We start from the raw sequence: 19,454 nt of genomic DNA, 5'->3' as shown, positions 1-19,454 counted from the left end.
CTGTCTAGGAAACCTTATGGGGCAGTTCTCTTCTATAATACAGGATGGCTATGAGTTGAGTCAGTTTGATGGCCCATGGTAACAATAATAATATGGAAAAACTAAGCAGAAGAAATAGGTATGTATTGTTCAAAAGAAATATGCCCTAACTCTGAAAATCCAAGAGTCTCATTCCTTGTGGTAAAAAATTATTGCGTACCTTCAAAGTGATTTCACTTAAAAACGTCCGTAGTAGTTTCAGATGATTTAGAGCACAACTTGACTTTTTTTTTTTTTAAGAATTTTATTGTGGTAAAATATATGTAATAGAATTTTGTCATGTGTATAATTCCATGACATTAACTACTACCATGTTGTACAACCATTGTTGTTGTTAGGTGCCAATGAGTTGTTTCCGACTCATAGCTACACTGTGCACAACAGAATGGAACACTGCCCGTTCCTGCTCCATCCTCACAATTGTTGTTACACTTGAGCCCACAGCTGCCACTGTGCCAGTCCATCTTGCTGGGATCTATTTCCAAAAGTTTTTCATTATTCCACACGGAAACACTGTACTCATTAAGCAATATCCACTCCTCCCAGTCCTTGTTGTTGTTGTTAAGTGCCATTAAGTTGATTCTTACTCATTGCGACCTTGTATAGGGTTTCCAAGGAGCATTTGGTGAGTTTGAACTGCCGACCTTGTGGCTCATAGTGCAGTGCTTATCCTACAGTGCCACACTAGGAACCCTTGGTAACTAATAAGAAATTTTATTTCTATTCATTTGCCTATTCTGGATATTTCATCCAAGTAGGATTATCATTAAGTGTCTTCGAGTCAATTCTGACTCATAGCAACTCTGTATAAGGTTTCCAACCACCAACCTTGTGGTTAGCAGTCCAGTGCTTATTCCATTGTGCCACACCAGGATTATATACTGTTTAACCTTTTGTGACTGATTTATTTCATTCAGCATAAATTTTCCATCCATGTTTGTATGTAACATGTATCAGAACTTCATTTTTCTTCCTGGTTGAATAATGTTACTCGTCCGTCTACTGATGAACAACTTGGATTGTGAGGTCTTTTGTCATCAGGAATATCCTGTGCATATGGTTGAGTCTCAACTTGCACTAACAACTCCCCAAAATTGTATGCTTTCAGAGTGTCCTAGTCCAGTGCCAAATAGTGTCGCCAGTGAACATTTTCTAAATGAATGAGCAAGTGAGCAGTAAGCATGCTTATTTTGTATATTAGACTGCGCTATTATATTTACTAACCTGTGTGTTTTAGTGTGGGTTATTAATATTTTATTTCTGTAAACAGAGCAATAAACTCAATGTACATCTAAGAATCTGAGAGTAGAGTCTCAGAAGGACTCCCATTAAGATTTAGAGGAACAAATTTTGCTTTTGACACTCTGGACAAGGAATTTTTCGGATCTCATCCTTGAAGTCAGTCAGTTTTATTTGCTATTTAGAAGCTGGTGTGTCCTGTAGTTAACATCTAGAATGAGAGAACTAGGAGGTGGGGGAATAAGAAGCCAATTCACTGTGATGGGGAAATTAAAAATAAGTGTCAAGAGTGTGGTGTCTGCTTCCCGGGCGAGTTGCCCTTCTCTGTGAGTACTGACCATCCCTTAGCCAGTTGGCTGTTTATTCCCAAACAGACTGAGTGAAAGAATGTGGATCAAACAAGGCAGAACTATTCCCTCTGCTGGGATAACCACAGTGTGTATAGCCTACTCATAGTAAAGTGGTAACGATATCTTGGTACACGATGGATAGTGTGTAAATTATCACAGTAGGTTCATTACTAGATAATTATAGGCTAAGCCACTTGACCTCAGAGTCAACTTCGTTCTCTGTGAAATGGTGATAATACTTAACATTGTGCAGAGGTTTCTGATTTCAGACTAGAAGGTTCCTCGTTAGTGTTAGATACTGTTAAATTGCCAACCTTTGCTGCCATTTGCATTTTCCTTCCAAGTGAACACAGCTGCCACCAGACTTCTGGAAACACAAGAGGTGTTGTACTTGAGCCGCTTTTTGTCAGCTTCCTCCCACTGTACGTCAGGTGGGAGTGGAGGGAACCAGGGAAAAGAACTCTAGGAGTGTGGGAACCATAGTATGGAAGTCACAGACTCTGCCCCTTCACTCAGGATCAAACTAAACAGTTTCTGTGTCAGCTGAATATGAACTTACCTTGCTAGGGGGTGGATTACCCAATCAGCATGGGCTTCCTTGTGCTTGCTTACTAATTTATAGTGAACAATCTCACATGGGTTTTGTGGTAAAAAAAAAAACATGTCAAACTGTGCCCTACAGATTAATAAGTAAGCACAAGTAACCTAGTGCTTACCTTGTATACTAGGTATACTCTTTTCCTTTCAGGAATTGTAAATTTGAGAAGAGACTTTGATTTGGTAGGAAGGTGCTATGAAATCGAGAGAGAGACAAATGCATGCCATCCCTAGAAACAGGATCTTTGATGTAGTGAAAAATGTGAACTTATTTACTGCAGATTGGCAAGTAAGCACAAGTAAACCTGTGCTTTGTTTGCTTATTGAGAAATCTGATCCTGCCATGACCCAAGTCTCATTTAATTTTCTGTGTTGCAGGTTTCTTCCCTGGCAAGAAAATAAAGGGCAAGGCGAACATTATTCCTGAATGTAGTTCTACTTTTGTATTTCTCTCAATCCATCTTTTTAAAATCCCACCCCCCCCAAAAAAAATTCCTATTTTGAAGGTAACATATAACAGGATACCAAAAGTATATGATAATTAATTTTTTGAATAACTTTTTTTTTTAACATTTCAAAAGTAATGTTCAGTTCCATAAAGCACAAAATAAATTTTTAACAATCTGTATCATCAATACCCAAAACTAAACATCGCTAATATTTTGGTACTTTAAATTCCAGAATTCTTTATCAAACATATAAATGTTGAAGGGGGGCGCAGAGGGAAGAAATGTTCTTTCCTTACAGAACTATGTGTTTTAAAGCTTGTCCTTTCAGATTAATATAACATTTTTATTTTAAAAAAGAGAGAGAATAGCACCCACAGTTGAGCTTATTTTTAAATTATTCTGTAGTATGGTCTGGCGCTGTGGGTTAATGAGCCAGACTGAAAAGTCATTTGAACTGCAAGGTTGGCGGTTCAAGTTCACCAGCTGCTCCTCAGAAACCCTGTGCAAGGTCGCTATGGGTCAGAATCAACTCAACAGCACTTAACAACAACAACAACAATATTAAATATTTAAATTTAAAATGATCTGAGAAGTAAATTTTTAAAAAATAATTCCAATTATCAAAATTTTATCAAAATGTTCTTTTTCTCAAAAAAAAAAAGCAGAGAAATCTTGGCAAATACTCATTCCTTTCATGATCCCAGCTTGGTAATCTCATAAATGAGCTTCTCAGATACTTATTTCATTATGAAAAAGCGAAAAAAGACAAGTTTAATTGTTCCCTAAAATAGACAAACAGTAACCCCTTATCCTGGTGCACAGCAGGGAGAATAAAATTTTACTCTTTCAGAAGAAGTAGTTGCAAATTAATTCAACACCGTTGCTAATCATGTCCAAACAGTTTTGAAGCATCCTATTTTTTATTTCTATTGTTGTTTTAATCTATGGAGGTAGGTTTTTGATCTACAAAAATAAAACAAGACAGCTCACGTATCACTTCATTATACAGACCGACTGTGACGGTTTCTTTCTTTCCTTCCTTTCACACCCTTTGTCCAAAACACATACATTCATAATTCACATCTTCCTATGCTGCAATTCACATTTTGTTACGTTCTATCTCATATTCTATTTTCTATTTATTTATCCATAGCCAACAATATAGTACTGCATTATAGCAACATAAAATGCTGTCTTTTCCACTCACGGGCCGTACCTTCTCAGCTACATTAAAAATGTCCCGTTCTCACTAGGTCCATAGACGGCTCCTTCGTGTATCTTGTTCACTAGTTTATCAAATTTCAAATTTCATTTTTGCTTCTGTGCACAAGGTCCTTCTCCTTGCCAAGCATGGTCATACGTTTTCACAACTGCCTCACTTACTACTATTTTTAACTCTCTACACATAGATATATTTGACCCATTTTAGAGATGAGGAAAGTCGAGTCAGTTCAGTTTTACAGTTTCCCCAAGACCACACAAGAGATGAGGCTAAACTCAAGATCAAAAACCTTCCCATCCCCAAACTAGTGTTCTTTCTCCTAAACTCTTAGGGTATTCTGTATTTGGGGGTGGAATTGTTTCTTCAATAAAGTGTATACTTTCCAATCACTGTTAGTCTGGGTTTTGAGTTTTGGATGATGTAATTGTGGAGTTTTCAGCAGGTTCAAACCCACCAGCCGCTCCTTGGAAACCCTATACAGGGTCCCTATCAATCAGAACCGACTCAATGGCACTTAACAAAAAGAACAGCAATTTAGGACAATTTTTGTAATTAGCGATTTTACTGTGTAGTAGAAAACCAATAACTACACATAAAAGCTTGTGTAATTAGGTGCTGTGAATTTGAAGGGAGCGTCCATGATGAATACAAGGAACCCTTGTGGCACAGTGGGTTTAAGAACTGCATTGCTAACGTAAAGGTTAGCAGTTCAAACCCACCACCAATCACTCTGTGGGAGAAAGATGTACAGCCTTGGAAACCCAGCGGAGCAGTTCGGCTCTGCCTTGTTGGGTCACTTGAGTCAGAACGGACTCTTCGCAGTGGGTTAGGGTTCATGAATAAAAGTGAATACAAAATAGAACTTCAAATTTGGATACTCAAAAAACTTTTCCACCAAATTCTTTACTGTCTCCCAGATGCTTAAAATTGACAGAAACTACATTCCAAATAATTTATGTATACGTTATTTATATATATGTTACTTCTTGATTTTGAAGCACTGCTGAGTGGTTGTATATATGTTGTTAATGTGCCGTGGAGTTGGTTCAGTTGACTCATAGCGACCCTGTACAGGGTTTCCGAGGCTATAAATCTTTCCGGGAGCTTTGAAAGCCTCCTCTTTCTCCCACGGAACAGCTGGTAGTTTCGAACTGCTGACCTTTGCGGTTCGCAGGATGATTCGTAACCACTAGGGGGGGTGGAAAACAACTTATGTGAAATCTTAAGAAAAGATTCTTTTTCTCTCCAGATTCATTCTGCTATTTAGTTTAAGTAAGTAGAGACCATAGAGATTGGCATATGGTACATGACTACTAACTTTTACTTGATAAAGAAGCAAATAGGGTGACTTTCAAAATAGGTTGACACTGCTGTTATATATAATTCAATAACTATGGTCAGTATCATGGCATTTTTCTAAAAGATATTACGGAGAGGCTAATGTTATTGTTGTATTGTTGTTAAATTCAAGCTGACCTTGCAGTCCATGGCTTATACTACAGCACACACCAGGTCTCCTAATAGGATATGGAGTCCTGGTGTGGTGCTATAGGATAAAGTCATTGACTGCAAGGTCAGTTTGAACCACAAAGTCTGTGGTTCAGACTCACCAGCTGCTCCTTGGAATCCCTATACCAGATCGATATGAATCAAACTATCTCGACAGCATTTAACAACAACAACAACATAGGGACACAGTCTTCCCAAGGCAACCACAAGTTTTCATCCTAGGAAGCAGGGCCCGTGCCTCATATATGTTGCCATTTGCATGCCCTAAAAGGTTGTCAGATGATCAGAAAATAAAGTTAATCACAATACCTCTTTCTCAAGGCATTTCATGTAATTTAGATGCTATTTGTATTTGTATATACGCATGTAGTGCATACATTTTAAAACCAGGTTGAAATTTGCAGGAAAGTTTGATGTGTATTACATTTCTTCACCGCTGCTATCAAAAGCTATAAAACTTTTTCCAATAACACAGATAAGTGTTTTACTTATTGATATGCTTTTCTGAAGGGTTTACTAAGAAGCCTGGGTTTTTTTCCCCCACTGAAAGAGGTAATAGTCCAGTTTTATAGTGAAATGTGACATAAGGCAGGGGCATACATTCTTAACAAATAAAGTCATTAAAACTTTCCATTTAAACTTCATCTCATTTGTTCAAGGCAATGTCCCCAGGGCTCCTGTTTGAACAGCATATAGCTAGATTAGATTGAGGAGGTAAATTTTTCATTAGCTTCCTTTGAAAGATGCCTGAAGTCAAATCCCTTGAAGGATTCTACTACCAAAAAATCATTGCTGCCCTGCTGGAAGGTGAGATGGATGATTAAGCTACAAGGAAGCAGCAAACAGAAGGCAGCTGGGAAATGGCAGTTTTAAAGATAAACTGATCAACATGCTTGGGAAATCTGTACAAGATAGAAAGAGGGAAGGAGGAATTCAAAATAGAATCTCAGAGGGTTGCTTCCAGTTTGTTTTTTTTTAAGGTAATATTTCACAGAATTTAATGGGTGTTTGAACAGGAAAATATTCTGACTGGAGAAGTTTTTTCCTGAGATTAGTATCACTTTATTTTCTTTTTCAGCAGAACTTTCAGTAAAGAGAATAAATCTCATGTACATATGTGAGTATGTGGGTATACACCTGTGAAACACTCAGATCAAGACTTAGCATTTTTCTAATTCTCCAGAAGATTCCTTCATATTCCCTTGTAATCAGTGAGCACCCCCACCCCCACCCCCAAAAGGTAGACACAAAGAGTGGTTCTGCCTGTCTTTCACTCCTTTGAATGGAATCCCATGGTATGTACTTTTTTCTGTGTGGTGACTTTTTGTTGTTGTTAGGTTTGGTAAATACACAGGTAGCATAGCCTTTTGTACAGTAGCTCTATGGCAAACACGAGACTACGAACCACAAGGTCTACGATTCAAGTCTGCCAGCCGCTCCTCAGGAGAAAGATGAGGTTTTCTGATCCCGTGCAAATTTGAAAACCTTAGAAACCCTATACACAGTCACTATGAGTTGGAATTGATATGAACAGCATGACCTTTGCCATGCCAATAGTCTTCACCTGTACAGTTCAGTGACATTAATTATGTTCACCATGTTCAACCACCACATCTGGCGCCTGACATGCAGTGCAGTGTCTGTGAGGCCCATGCATGTGTGCTGCATAGCAGTACAGCCATCTTTGCTTCTGTGTGGCTGTTACTTCCTTTTGTTTCATACCCTCAGTAAAAAAGAGAAATGCTGTCAGAGAGGGAGAGGGAAAGGAATGTATTGTGGGGTCATAAAACATTTTTATTCAATTCTGAAGTACCTCTGCTTCTCCATTTAAACTTGAGTGATGAGTAGTTCAAATGTTTCATGATTTGGACGTTGTAATATTAAGAAAAATTAAAAGTTTACTGTGCTGTCCAATGCAGCAGTCACTAACCACATGTAGCTATTTAATTGAAATAAAAATTAAGATATTTCCTCATTTGTCACATTTCAATGCTCAAATAGCCTCCTCAGGCTAGTGGCTACCATACCATTTTTCTATAGTGAAAACATAGAACGATTCCAGTGTTGGGGAAAATTCTCTTAGACAGCGCTGGTTTGGAAAGCTGGCTGCGAACGCTCTACATTTTGCTCCTCCCCATCTCTCAAAATAAGGGGATTATGGTGGACTTTATTTCTTTTTTCATTGTAAATTCTTTAATTCCAGGATTCTCGGACTCTTGTATAATAAAAGCTTCCATTCCCCATGTGATCCCTCCACCTTGGTGAACCATGAGTGGTGGAATTCACACACTGTGCTGAAGTTTTCATTTCTGGACCGTACCATGTTCTCTCCCACTTAGGGGTGGGCCTTGACAATATTGATTGGTGCCCTCCATTGTGCATATTTGCTTTTATTAATATTTTATTGTGCTTGGAGTAACAGTTTACTAATTAGATTCCTATTTGAGAAATTCCACACAAATTGCTAAGTGACATTAGTTACATTTTCCATACTGTGTCAGCATTCTCTTTAATTCCATTCCCGTGGTCCTTTTTCTGTATTGCTTCCCTCTGCCCCCTCACCTTCACATCTTTGCTTTAGAGTAATTGTTGACCTTTGGTTCTCACGTGGGGTTTTTTTTGTGTGTTTTTTTAATGGAGTCTCATATTCATTGGTGGTGGTGGTTGTTGTCAAGTGCATTCAAGTCAGTTCTGACTCATAATGACCCTATGTAGGGTTTCCAAGGAGCAACTGGTGAGTTCAAACTGCTGACCTTGAGGTTCAAACACACCTTGCAATCTAGTACTTATCCTACAGTGCCACACCAGGACACCGTATTCACTGGTATTACACTTTATTTTTTGTTCACAGTTTAAAGGATATCTCTGAGCGAAAGTCTGAGGGACTCCTCTAGTCTTGACTGGTCCAGAAAGTCTGGAGTTCTTTACATGTAATTTTCCCCATTCTGCCAAGGTCTGTTCTGGTCCTGATCAGAATGGTCTATAGAAATAGCTGGGTACCACCTAGTTCTTCAGAGTCCTGGTATGGCGCTGTGGGCTAATGCATCAGACTTAGAGTCATTTGTACTGCAAGGTCAGTGTTTCAAGCTCAGCAGCTGCTCCTCGGAAACCCTATACAGGGTCGCTATGGGTCAAAACTGACTTGACGGCACTTAATAGTAACAGCAACAACCTAGTTCTTCTGGTCTCAAGGTAGATGAGGTCATGACTTGTGTAGGCTGTTAGCCCTATAGACTAATTTCTTCTCTGAGTATTTGACTTCTTGATTTTTCTCCTGATGAATATAGATCAGTAGTTCTATCTTAGATGGCTATTTGCAAGCGTTTAAGACCCCAGACACTACTCACCTCAGGAGGACACAGAACATGAACTGTGTGCACTGTGTTATGCCACGTGACTGATTTGTCGCATGAGATTAATATAGTCCTAAGCCTTCAGAACTAGAGAAACAATATTACTAGGTTCTGTAGGAAAAGTACCTACAACTGTGTCCCCTATGAATAGATATGCGTGCACACACATATGAGAATAAGTCAGTTTGTTACAAAATCATGGAAGCCTTTTTAAAACAAATATATCAAAATGTGAAGCTACTGTTTCTTGACATCCCCTCTATCTAGGTTTAAGGACTTTTGAGGGTGGTGTTTTCATCTCTTTAAAGTCTTTCCCATGAATATGGAAGGACCACAGAAAAATCAATGCATTTAAATTATGGTGTTGGTGAAGAATATTGAAAGTACCATGGACTGCCAGAAGAACAAACAAATCTATCTTGTGAGAAGTCCAACCAGAATGTTCTTTAGAAGCGAGCATAGTGAAACTTTGTCTCTTGTATTGTAGACACGTCAGGAGGGTCCAGTCCCTGGAGAAGACATCATACTTGGTAAAGTGGAGGGTCAATGAAAAACAGGAAGACCCCCAACAAGATGGATTGACACAGTGGCAGAAACAGTGGGGCCAGACATAATAATTGTGAGGATAGTTTCATCCTGTTGTATATAGAATCACTGTGAGTTGTAACCAACTCACAACAATAACTAACAACAACCAGAAACCATTCCTTGAAGAATTCTGTGCTTTTCAGCTTAAATCATGTCAAAATGGCAGTTTGGCATCTTCAAGGGACCCAAAATGTGTTTCTTTACAATGTTCATTTTAGTTTGGGAAAGAAAAAAAGAAAGTCTGAAAGTGGTAGCTTTCAGGCCAACTTTCAAAACTACCCATCAGTGCTCTGAGCTGTTTCTTCAATAGTGGTGATGGTACAGCAGTGGTGATTCATACTCTTTCTAGTTAACATTCATGCTTTCCATTTCTTCCGAAGTGATACTGAAAGGCATATGTAAATTGAGATGATTTTGGGTGAGTGATTGAAAGGAAGGTGGATGGGAAAGTAGAGTTGAAGTGTGGTGACATTATGATAGCAAGTTCTGCTGCCTCTGTTTGCAGGCAGTTTGTTTGTCTTAGCAAGCCAAGTCTCGCCCAGCCAAATGACCTCCCAAAGAGGCTTCCACGTTAACAGGATGGGTGCTTTTGGCTTCAGGTAACAGAAACCCCAACTCAAACCAGCCTTAACAATAAACAGATTCATTTCTCAAGTAACAGGGAATCCAGAGATAGATGGCTTAGAGTCCAAGAACCCAAGTTCCTCCCAGCTCTCAGCTCTGCCCTTTTGGGCACTGGCTGGTGGCAAGATGACTTCTGTAGTTACAGGCATCCCATCCGAGACCTCCATGTCCAGAGAAATGAGAAAAAGTGACTCCTTCAGTTACTGGCAGGAGGAGGAGGGTTACCATGACTACCAAATTAAGCAGATGGGGCAGATATTGAGTGTCCCCTCCCATGTCTATTACAGGCACCAACACTGCTAAGCCTCAAGCATCCCCCAGGTTATAGGTCTTTAAAAGTTCTTTCATTATGCGCCCATAAATACAGAAAATACTGAGTAAAGCCTTTTACTTTCTGTTAGCTAATATCGTAATGCCTTAGAAATGATCATAACCAAATGGGTGTTCTATGCACACAGCAGGGAATGCTTCCAGGGTGGGTGAGGAGGTGGAACCTAGATGGAGTGTGGGAAGGACTCACCAAAACCAATTCCAACACTTCACGGTCTTTCTAGAGTCTGCCTAAGCCACAGCTGTCATGAAGTTCTCTCCTTGCCCCTAAGGGTTAACCCCTTCTCCCAACTAAAGAAACACTGGTTGAAATTTAAATTTAGCAATGTCCATACATTTATGATTTACAATGTAAGTGGTATATACTCCCAGAAATTTGGAACCCTTCAACTGATCAGTTATGCTTTCCTTGTTTCTCTCCTATACAGACCTGGCAGTGTTAGGACTATGCCGGATGAGGTCACAGTCTAACTACAATATTAACCCTGCAAATCTGTTCATTTTCGCCTGAGCACCCTCAGGCAGGATATAGAATGTGTCCAATTGAAAAACTATTACAGACTCAGCCGGACTGTGATGGGCTGAATTGTAACAGAGTTGTGTGTGTGTGTTTTCAGCCAGGAATCATTTTTTGAAAGGAAGTCAGGTAGTATGTATCGCTTAAAAGAAAAAGTTATTTAAAAGGAAAAAAAAATGCGCTTTCTGTCATCCAAATTTTAAAAAATGCTACTTTTAACCTGTTTTACATTTTTATTAATTTTATGTTTCCTACCATCTCTATCAAAAGGTCTGGTACCATAGTGGTTACGAATCGGGCTGCTAACCTTAAGGTCAGCAGTTCGAAACTATCAGCTGTTCCACAGTAGAACGATGTGGCTTTCTGCTCCTGTAAAGATTTACAGCTTCGAAAACCCTGTGCAGAGTCGTTATAAGTCAAAATCAACTCCACGGCACATCACCACCACTACCACCTACTCTATTGTTTTTTAGCACTTCCCTATCCAATATCCTTTTAACTCCCTTTCTCTGAGTGTCACAAATTTCCTTTTGTGTTTAAGTATCTATTTAGCATTCTCAAAAACATACAGAAAGGTATAAAGAAGACTATAGAGAACACCCCTGAACTCACCACCCCACTTAAGAAGTAAAACATGAACTCTTTCTGAGCTCCATTTAATTTAGCATGTAGAAAAGCACAACACAGATGTTAAACATTTTGTGTAAAGGCCCAGTCGCCACCCCACTCAGAGGAACTGATGAGTTTCAGAAAGCATGTGTATTCTCGATCATGCCTGGACATGTGGTTAATGCTAAGTCGTCTAACAGTTGTGCCCCAGGTAACTCCTAAAGCTGTTCCAGGTCATAAAATCTATGATGTTTTGCAAATTTATATTTTATCATGCTGGGTTTCATGCACAAAAACTAGCTGGCTTCCCACTTTGCAATCTCCATCAAAGGCATTTTTCAAAGTCCCTTTATTATGCCTTATCGCCAGCTTTACCACACATTGTTTGCATGCTTGAGAACAATCTTTGGCTAAATTGTAAATTGGAGAGTATACTGGTGTCTTTAGTCTTAGTAGAATTCAGACATGAAGGCTATTTTAATTTAGTCCACAAATGTAACCTCTAAATATTTGACCCCTTTATTGAATGCCAGAGACCTGAGTTTACTTGTCTACGGTTTGGTCTCAAATTTAAAAGCCATCAACCCTGCCTGTTTAGAGAGTGTTTGAAGTATTTATATTGTATCCGTGGAAAGGAGGTAATACTTTATTTTCTTAGGGATCCCATTTCTTAAGTGGGTTCTGGCTGCCACAATGTGATTCCCTTGTTCTGCTCTGTTTCCTTACGCTGCACCTCTGCTCCTATGACTACACACTGCTGCCTAAACATCTGCCCTGGTCCACTCAGGGAGCTGGGTTTTTCCCAGAAGTCAGGCATGCAGAAGAGCTTGCTTGTGGTCCACAATCACATGTTTATCACTTACAGGGAAAGAAACAGGAAACAAGTAGGTAAAGTGTGGGTGGATCTTTTTTTAAAAAAAAAACAAAACAACCCTGCTGACTGATAAACTTGCGATTATCTGCAAGGTCATTTTTGGTATGTGAACTGTGCTCTCTTTTTCCTGACTTGAAACATTAAAATAAAACATAATAGAACTTTATGAAAGCATTTTGCACCACACGTGTGCCCAAGGTCCGTATTTATTCCACATGCATAGCGATAGCGAAGTTTTCCTAGAGAAGGAGAAATACACAGACTTTATTTAGATCGGCATTGTTCTAAGTGTTGATTATCTTCTCATTCAGATTAGTATTTCCCCACGTTCCATTTACTAATTTTTAAATGTGAGAATTAATTAGTAGAATGAGCCTTTATAGCTCTCAGGGTTATTTGCAGTGAAAATTATTAACTCAGCTCCTTGATTCTGACTGAGTGTTAAAGTTTTCCTTTCCTTTGCTATAAAATCTATTTTTCTCTGTATTCACTGTAACCAATGTGAGAGCTTGCTACATGTTTTCCAAATCCTATTCCACTACGGCCATTATTTACTCCACTTAATTGCACTAAATGCATAATGTTAGTCACTGGTTTATTCTTTAGGCTGTAGTATTTCCTCTCTCCCCTCTGAACGCAGAAACAAATGTCTAAACTTGCTTCTCTTTCTGTAGGACAGTCGGCCCAATATGTCAAGACCTCTGATCACTAGATCCCCTGCATCGCCACTCAACAACCAAGGCATCCCAACACCTGCACAGCTCACAAAATCCAATGCACCTGTGCACATCGACGTGGGCGGTCACATGTACACCAGCAGCCTGGCCACCCTCACCAAATACCCCGAATCAAGGTAAGCGAAGCTGACCCATCTTTCTCGGGGTGATGCTCTAACAGCTCTCCCTCTGACAGGACAGCGCCGGGTGGGGCTACTGCATCACAGACACTGTTCTTGGGTGTCACTGTCACCCTTTCAGTCACAGCTGAGTCAAGTGCGTGTAAAAATAGCACACCAGGATAGAGCTCTGTGATAATCTCACTCTACCAAGATCTTCGTGTTTCTCACTGTTTTACAAAAAAAGGAAGATGACTTCTCCCCCTCCTACCTTTCGTCTGTCCTCTTCTTTGAAAACACGTCCTTTAAAATTTTCATAATTTTTAGGAGATTGTTTGGCCCGCCAACTTGGGAACTCTTAAAAAAAAATTTTAAGAGAAACTCTTATCAGTGAGGAAGTCTATGTAGAACAGTATGCAAAATCCTTGTTAGTAAAAAAATAATAATAATAATAAAGGGGTGCGTGGGGGGAGTTGGGCATGGAACTTATCAAGCAGCTCAGTCCAAATCAGTAAGATATGAAGAGGAAGGGTTGTAACATATACAATGGCTGATGAGGGAGGATGGTTTTCCAATGGACAATATCAATTTATGCTTGTGAACTATCCCCTCCCAAACCTGTACCCACCCATTTCCAAAGGAGTGCCAAAGAAATCATTTACTTTGCACACTGGGACAATCCTCCTGGCTCTGCCCCAGATTTTGGGGCTAGAATGGAATCTATCTTTGACAGCTCTGCCTGGAGTTAGGGGAAGAAAGTCATCTTTGCTTGTCTCTGCTCTTAGGAAACAAAAACACACTGCTTAGACTTTAGGAGAGCTACCGTTGGGTTTGTTAAAATATCATACAGAGTGACAGAAGGGAGACATTACTGATGTCAGGGTCACCTTTACCTTGTTTACTGCAGGAAGACTGTTTTGGTTTTGTGTGCCTGTTTGTTTGTTTACTTTGGTTCTACTACTTTCTACTTTATGAGGAGGAATAAAGATGGAATTTTTATCTTTCCTGATTTCCAGATTTAATTTCTAAAATCAAAATAAAATGATTTTCAAAAAATATTATTTCTAATAAATTACCAAAACAAAAACTTAAATACTTTTTCAATGAAATTATCCTATCAGTCAATTATTAGCATTCATGAGTCCCCACCTTCCCTAAGTACATTGTAGGAGATGCTATAAAATCATGGGGCTTGACCAGAAGGTAAATAATCAGTGTTTGTTAAATAAATGAAACACCCATTTCCATCCCTTCTGCTAAGGCAAACGTTAGCAGCAGAAAAATCACTGCTGCCTCTTCAGGTAAATTCTTAATTCTAGAGGACAAGTCACAGAACAGACATAGAGACAAAAACCATGTGCTTGATTACAGAATTCACTGTTTGATGGCCTTTTGCTGCAGTTTGCTTTATGTCTGCCTGTTTGACATAATAGAGGTTGTATGTATGTGTAGTCCAAATACACATAACAAAATAAATGCCAATACGATAATTTTTACATGCATCATTCATTGACAATGATTACATTCTTCATATTGTATTATCTTCGTATTATACTTTTCTGAACAATTCCCCCACAGTTAATATAAACTCAGTTCTCCTTATCCCTAATGCCAGAGAACTTACTGCAATTATACTACCTGTATGTGGAGTCCTGGTATGGCGCTGTGGGTTAATGCGCCAGACTGCAAAGCTGTTTGAACTGCAAGGTCGGCGGTTCAAGCTCACCAGCTGCTCCTCAGAAACCTTATACAGGGTCGCTATGGGTCAGAATCGACTCCACAGCACTTGACAACAACAACAATGTGATATAAACAGTAGGTTTTCTTTAAGCCTTATTACAACAGGACTCTCCCCTGACAAGGGGCCCGGCAGAGTTGTACCCTTCTGGAGTTGCCTGGCATCACCTGCCCTACTGACAGCGGTTGAAGGCAGAGGGCTAGAGGCTCTCTGCATTCAGTTCTTCTCTTGCCAACAATTTGCCACTTTAATAATCTTGGTGCTACATCTTACTTGATAAATACCTCAAGCAGGGTCTCATTTGGAGAGTCTTCCTGGGTCCACCAATTCATGGATATTTCATGGAGTCTCCTTTTTGTCACTCCGTATCAGACTGCAAAGTTGTTTAAACTGCAAGGTCGGTGGTTCAAGCTCACCAGCTGCTCCTTGGAAACCCTATACAGGGTCGATATGGGTTGGAATCGACTCAGCAACACTTAACAACATCCACACACTGAGACTAGTGTCATGTTACATACGTTTCAGTATTGTCTACGCCTGCAGTCTCATAGTAGCCCCTAACCAGGTGAGGCTGTTGAGCGCTTGAAATGTGGCCAGTCTCCAAAGTGAAACATCCTGTAAGTGTAAAATCAACGCAGGATTTTAAATATTTAGAACAATTTGTAAAATAATCTAACTTTTTTGTGTTGATTTCATGTCGGGATAATAATATTGAATTAAATGAAATATATTATTAAAACTAATTTCACCTATTTCTTTTTACATTTTAAATGTGGCTGCTAGAAACTGTTAAATTATGTATGTGTTTCCCTTTGGATTTCTGTTGGATAGCACCAAGCTACACACAGATGTTTCCAAACAAGTTTATTCAGCCCACCCTCTCCCAGTCTGACACTGTATACATCATAACTTGAATTTCTCTTTTACCAGCTGAATTAAAAAAGGCAGAGTTCTCCGTCTTCCTCTCCCAGCCTTGTGCTCTGCGTCCATGTCAGCAACAGGCCAGAGTATTACAGAAGCAGCATCACAAATAACTTTGGTTTCATTAGTCCTGTTGAATGCTGGTTCTGCAGTGGTGTTTGGCCTAGGAAAGGTTCCATTTCTGAACATCTGTTTTCTCTCCTATAAAGTAGGTACAAATATATCTTCTTACAAGACCATCAGGAGGATTAAATGTGATTATGAAAAGCATGTCATAGCGCTACGCTTGACACATAGTATTACTGTATACGTCATTTTCTGCCAAGCCCAGCAAAAGTTTCTTTTCAAACTGCCTTTCAAATCCCAAATACATCCTGTTTCATTACATCCTAGACCATGAAAACAGTCTTACTTCTGGACTCTTGCCTTGATTACTATAGTCTCAAGGGACTCATCTCCTGACCTGGTGGCCTCTTGCTTCTTTTATGTGAAATACCCTACCAAGATTGTTTTGCTACCACCTTACAGACCTACTGAGTAGTTCAAGATCATTTGTATTGTGAGGAGATATTTTTAAGTACTTTGTCAGTACTTTTTGAAATGAGCCATACAAAATAACTTCCGTTTCTGTGTTGCTTTCACCTCAGCAAATGACACCGCTCCGATAGCACTGGTCCAGCTGTTGAGCTGACCACTGTGTGTCCACTGTGTGTCGCTTTGCTTTGCTCTTCTTCTGCTTTTGTTTAAGTAATTGAATGTTCATTTCAAAGCCACAGTTTCATGCAATGCATACACAAATTTTGAGTTTAAAAGATTAGTAGCCCTCATTTCTAAGGGCCTGCAATTTTTTTTTACAATTCTATCCCTATGAGTTCTGCTTGCTTGGCTTAAAGACCAAGCTAAAGCTTTACAACAGGGGTAGGGAACCTGTTTTCTGCCAAGGGCCTTTTGGATATTTATAACATAACTTAGTATAAATTTATGTTGCTATGAAAAAACAGCTCCAGATTTATTCTATTTCAAGTCCCGCCTGTGGTTGCCTTGGCAGGGCCAGACCAAATGATACTGTGGCCTTATATGGCCCTCAGGCCGGACGTTCCCCACCCCTGCTTTAGAACATCATTCTAGAAGGTGGAATGATGGACTGCGTGGCTGAACATTAGCAGCACCTGGGGAGCATTAGAAAAGCCCATGCCTAGACGCTGCCCCAGACCAATAAAATCAGCATCTCTGGGCTTTTCCTAAGAGGTCCTGATTTTTACCACCTGGCTTGGAACAGCACCAAGATATATGGTCCCTCCAAGTGAATGTAGGCTTCTCCTTTCCCTTAATGAATATTTTTTTGCTTTATCATAATGGCTATTTCACCGAAAGAAAATAACTTTCCACATTCATTTCTTTCATTCCCAAGGTTATCAGTGCCTCCACTGTGTGTGTATCCATGTTTGTTATTTTTCTTGTCTCGTAATCCCTGAGTAATTCAGTAAGTACTAGACATTGGTAGTTCACCTTTCCTGAGGGAGTAGGCCCTGCCTGATTCCTGCCCAGTGCACCTACTGGGTAGCCACCACCCATGTGTCAGGGAGGTCTGTGTGTTGCTGTGGTACTAAGCACATTTTGGCATAGCTTCCAGACTAAGACAAATGAGGAAGAAAGGCCTAGTGATCTGCTTCCAAAGATCAGACAGTGAAAACCCTGTGGATCACAGTGGTGTGATCATGGGACCAGCAGAGGACCTGGCAGTGTGTCATTCCCTCATCCCTGGGACCACCGTGAGGTTGGGGAGGCTCCTGGACAGCAGCTAAGCAGTAGGCCCGAGTACTGGGCTTACTCTTACACTCAGTAAGCTGCCTTTTTCATTTCACAACAAGCTTAATCACTCACATAGTTATCCACCTCCATCAGCAAATGATTTTACTAAGGGGATTGAAGATTTCAAATGTACTGAGGTATTGTGCACGTCAGCAATGTAATCTCTTTACCAATGTTTTGTAGAAGATGGAAAAAAAATTCTTCATAGATGTCTATGAGGCAGAATCTGATCTACGCTGGGTCAGGGATCAACACATTCCCCTGTCCGAAGATCTCACCAGCCTATGATTCTGATATCTATTTTGAGTTGTAATCACAAAGAAAAGCACCCAGTTCAGATTGGCACTAAATTTATATCAAATAAAATGAAAAATCAAGGCAAACATACCACCGTCAAGAAAAGATTGCAAGTGTATAGACAAAGAAGGCAGCGCATATTTTATTTAACAGTTTCACTTGATTTATAACTTGTAAATACCCAGACATATGGTAGGTGGGCTCCCATTGGTATTCTTGCCTCAGGTCCTTCAGGTCTTAAAGACAGACCTGATTATATAGCTGATTCAAGAACCCAAGTACCTTTTATTAATATCATTAGTAATAAAATATCTGGCTGGCTAAGTAACTGTTTTTGTTGTTAAGTGCCTTCGAGTTGGTTCTGACTCATAGTGACCCTGTATAGGGTTTTTGAGGCTGTATATTTGTGGGAGCAGAAAGCCTCATCATTGTCCCCTAAGTGACTGGTTGGGCTTGAACCAGTGTGGTTCATAGTCCATTGGTTATCCTATGAAGCCACTGTGCTCAAATAGGGGAAATTTTATTTTGTTTTTCCCTATAGGACTTTAACTCTTAATTGAAAAACTCAATTAAGATGCATCTAGGATGCCTGTCCAATTATACTGTAATACATACACACTTAATTAAACCTACATTAAAGCTAGAACAAAACCAGATCATTCCTGGATTTCAACAACTCAGAAGTACATTCACAGAGATTTTACTTGTGTATCAATCTCCCAGAAGATGTATTACAAGTGGCTTCTCTCCCAGCATGGTGAATCAGAATAACACCAGAACCAGAATACGAAGAGATCTCCAAAAACCAGGTAGATTTTTAAATGAAAATCTTGAAAGTCAGAAGAACCTTGATGTGCATTAAAAGAGTCAGAAAAAAAATTCGCCTTTTCTTTTTAAAAAATCATATAACAACAACAGTTATGTAACCTCTTTGAAAATCTACCATTGACCCACTGAAATACCTTTTTTGTAACTTATGTGTTCATATATCCTAGAACTGCTTTTAAATATACAAATGTTGGCTCAAACCTAGGTCAATTTCATCCATTATTATTATCTCTAACAAAAAACATTAATAATGTTCCTAACTGAACCTGTCAGGTGGCAATCAAGCAGAGGTCTTAGCTAAAAGAGCACAATGACAGTTAACCAGGGCTGGATTACACAATAGGCAAGGTAAGCACAGGCTTACTTGTGCCTATTTATCTGTGGTGAGCAATTTCATATGCATTTTGTGGCGAAAAAGATGTCAAACTGTCAAAACAAATTAGTAAGTAAGCACAAGAAAGTCCTGTGCTTACTTTGCCTCCTGAGTATACATCATACCTGTCAGGGTTTGTAAATTTGAAGAGGCTTTGATTCTGTAGGAAGATGCTGTGGGGCTGGGAACGACACAGAAGCCACTCAAACCTAGAAGCAGAATCTTTGATGTAGCAAAGGAATGTGAAATTGTTCACTACAGATCAGAAAGCACAAGCAAGTCCATGTTTACCTTGTTATTGCTAAATGCCGTCAAGTCGATTCTGACCCATAGCAGCCCTGTATAGTTTC

General features: G+C 39.5%; 1 protein-coding gene across 2 annotated transcripts in view; it reads left to right on the top strand.

Moving 5' to 3' along the window:
- Positions 1 to 19,454, top strand: part of KCTD1 (potassium channel tetramerization domain containing 1) — a 130,506-nt gene that overhangs the window by 52,630 nt on the left and 58,422 nt on the right. For both annotated transcript variants that reach the window (XM_006835036.1, XM_006835035.1), the window contains exon 2: positions 12,975 to 13,153. In XM_006835036.1, coding sequence (XP_006835099.1) covers positions 12,990 to 13,153 — 164 coding nt within the window. In that variant the 5' untranslated portion in view covers positions 12,975 to 12,989. The remainder of the gene's footprint in view (positions 1 to 12,974; positions 13,154 to 19,454) is intronic.

This window comes from Chrysochloris asiatica, unplaced genomic scaffold (genome assembly GCF_000296735.1).
Source record: "Chrysochloris asiatica unplaced genomic scaffold, ChrAsi1.0 scaffold00015, whole genome shotgun sequence".
Taxonomy (NCBI): Eukaryota; Metazoa; Chordata; class Mammalia; order Afrosoricida; family Chrysochloridae; genus Chrysochloris; species Chrysochloris asiatica.
The sequence above is the reverse complement of the archived record's forward strand: the minus strand, read 5'-3'. Positions and strand labels throughout refer to the sequence as shown.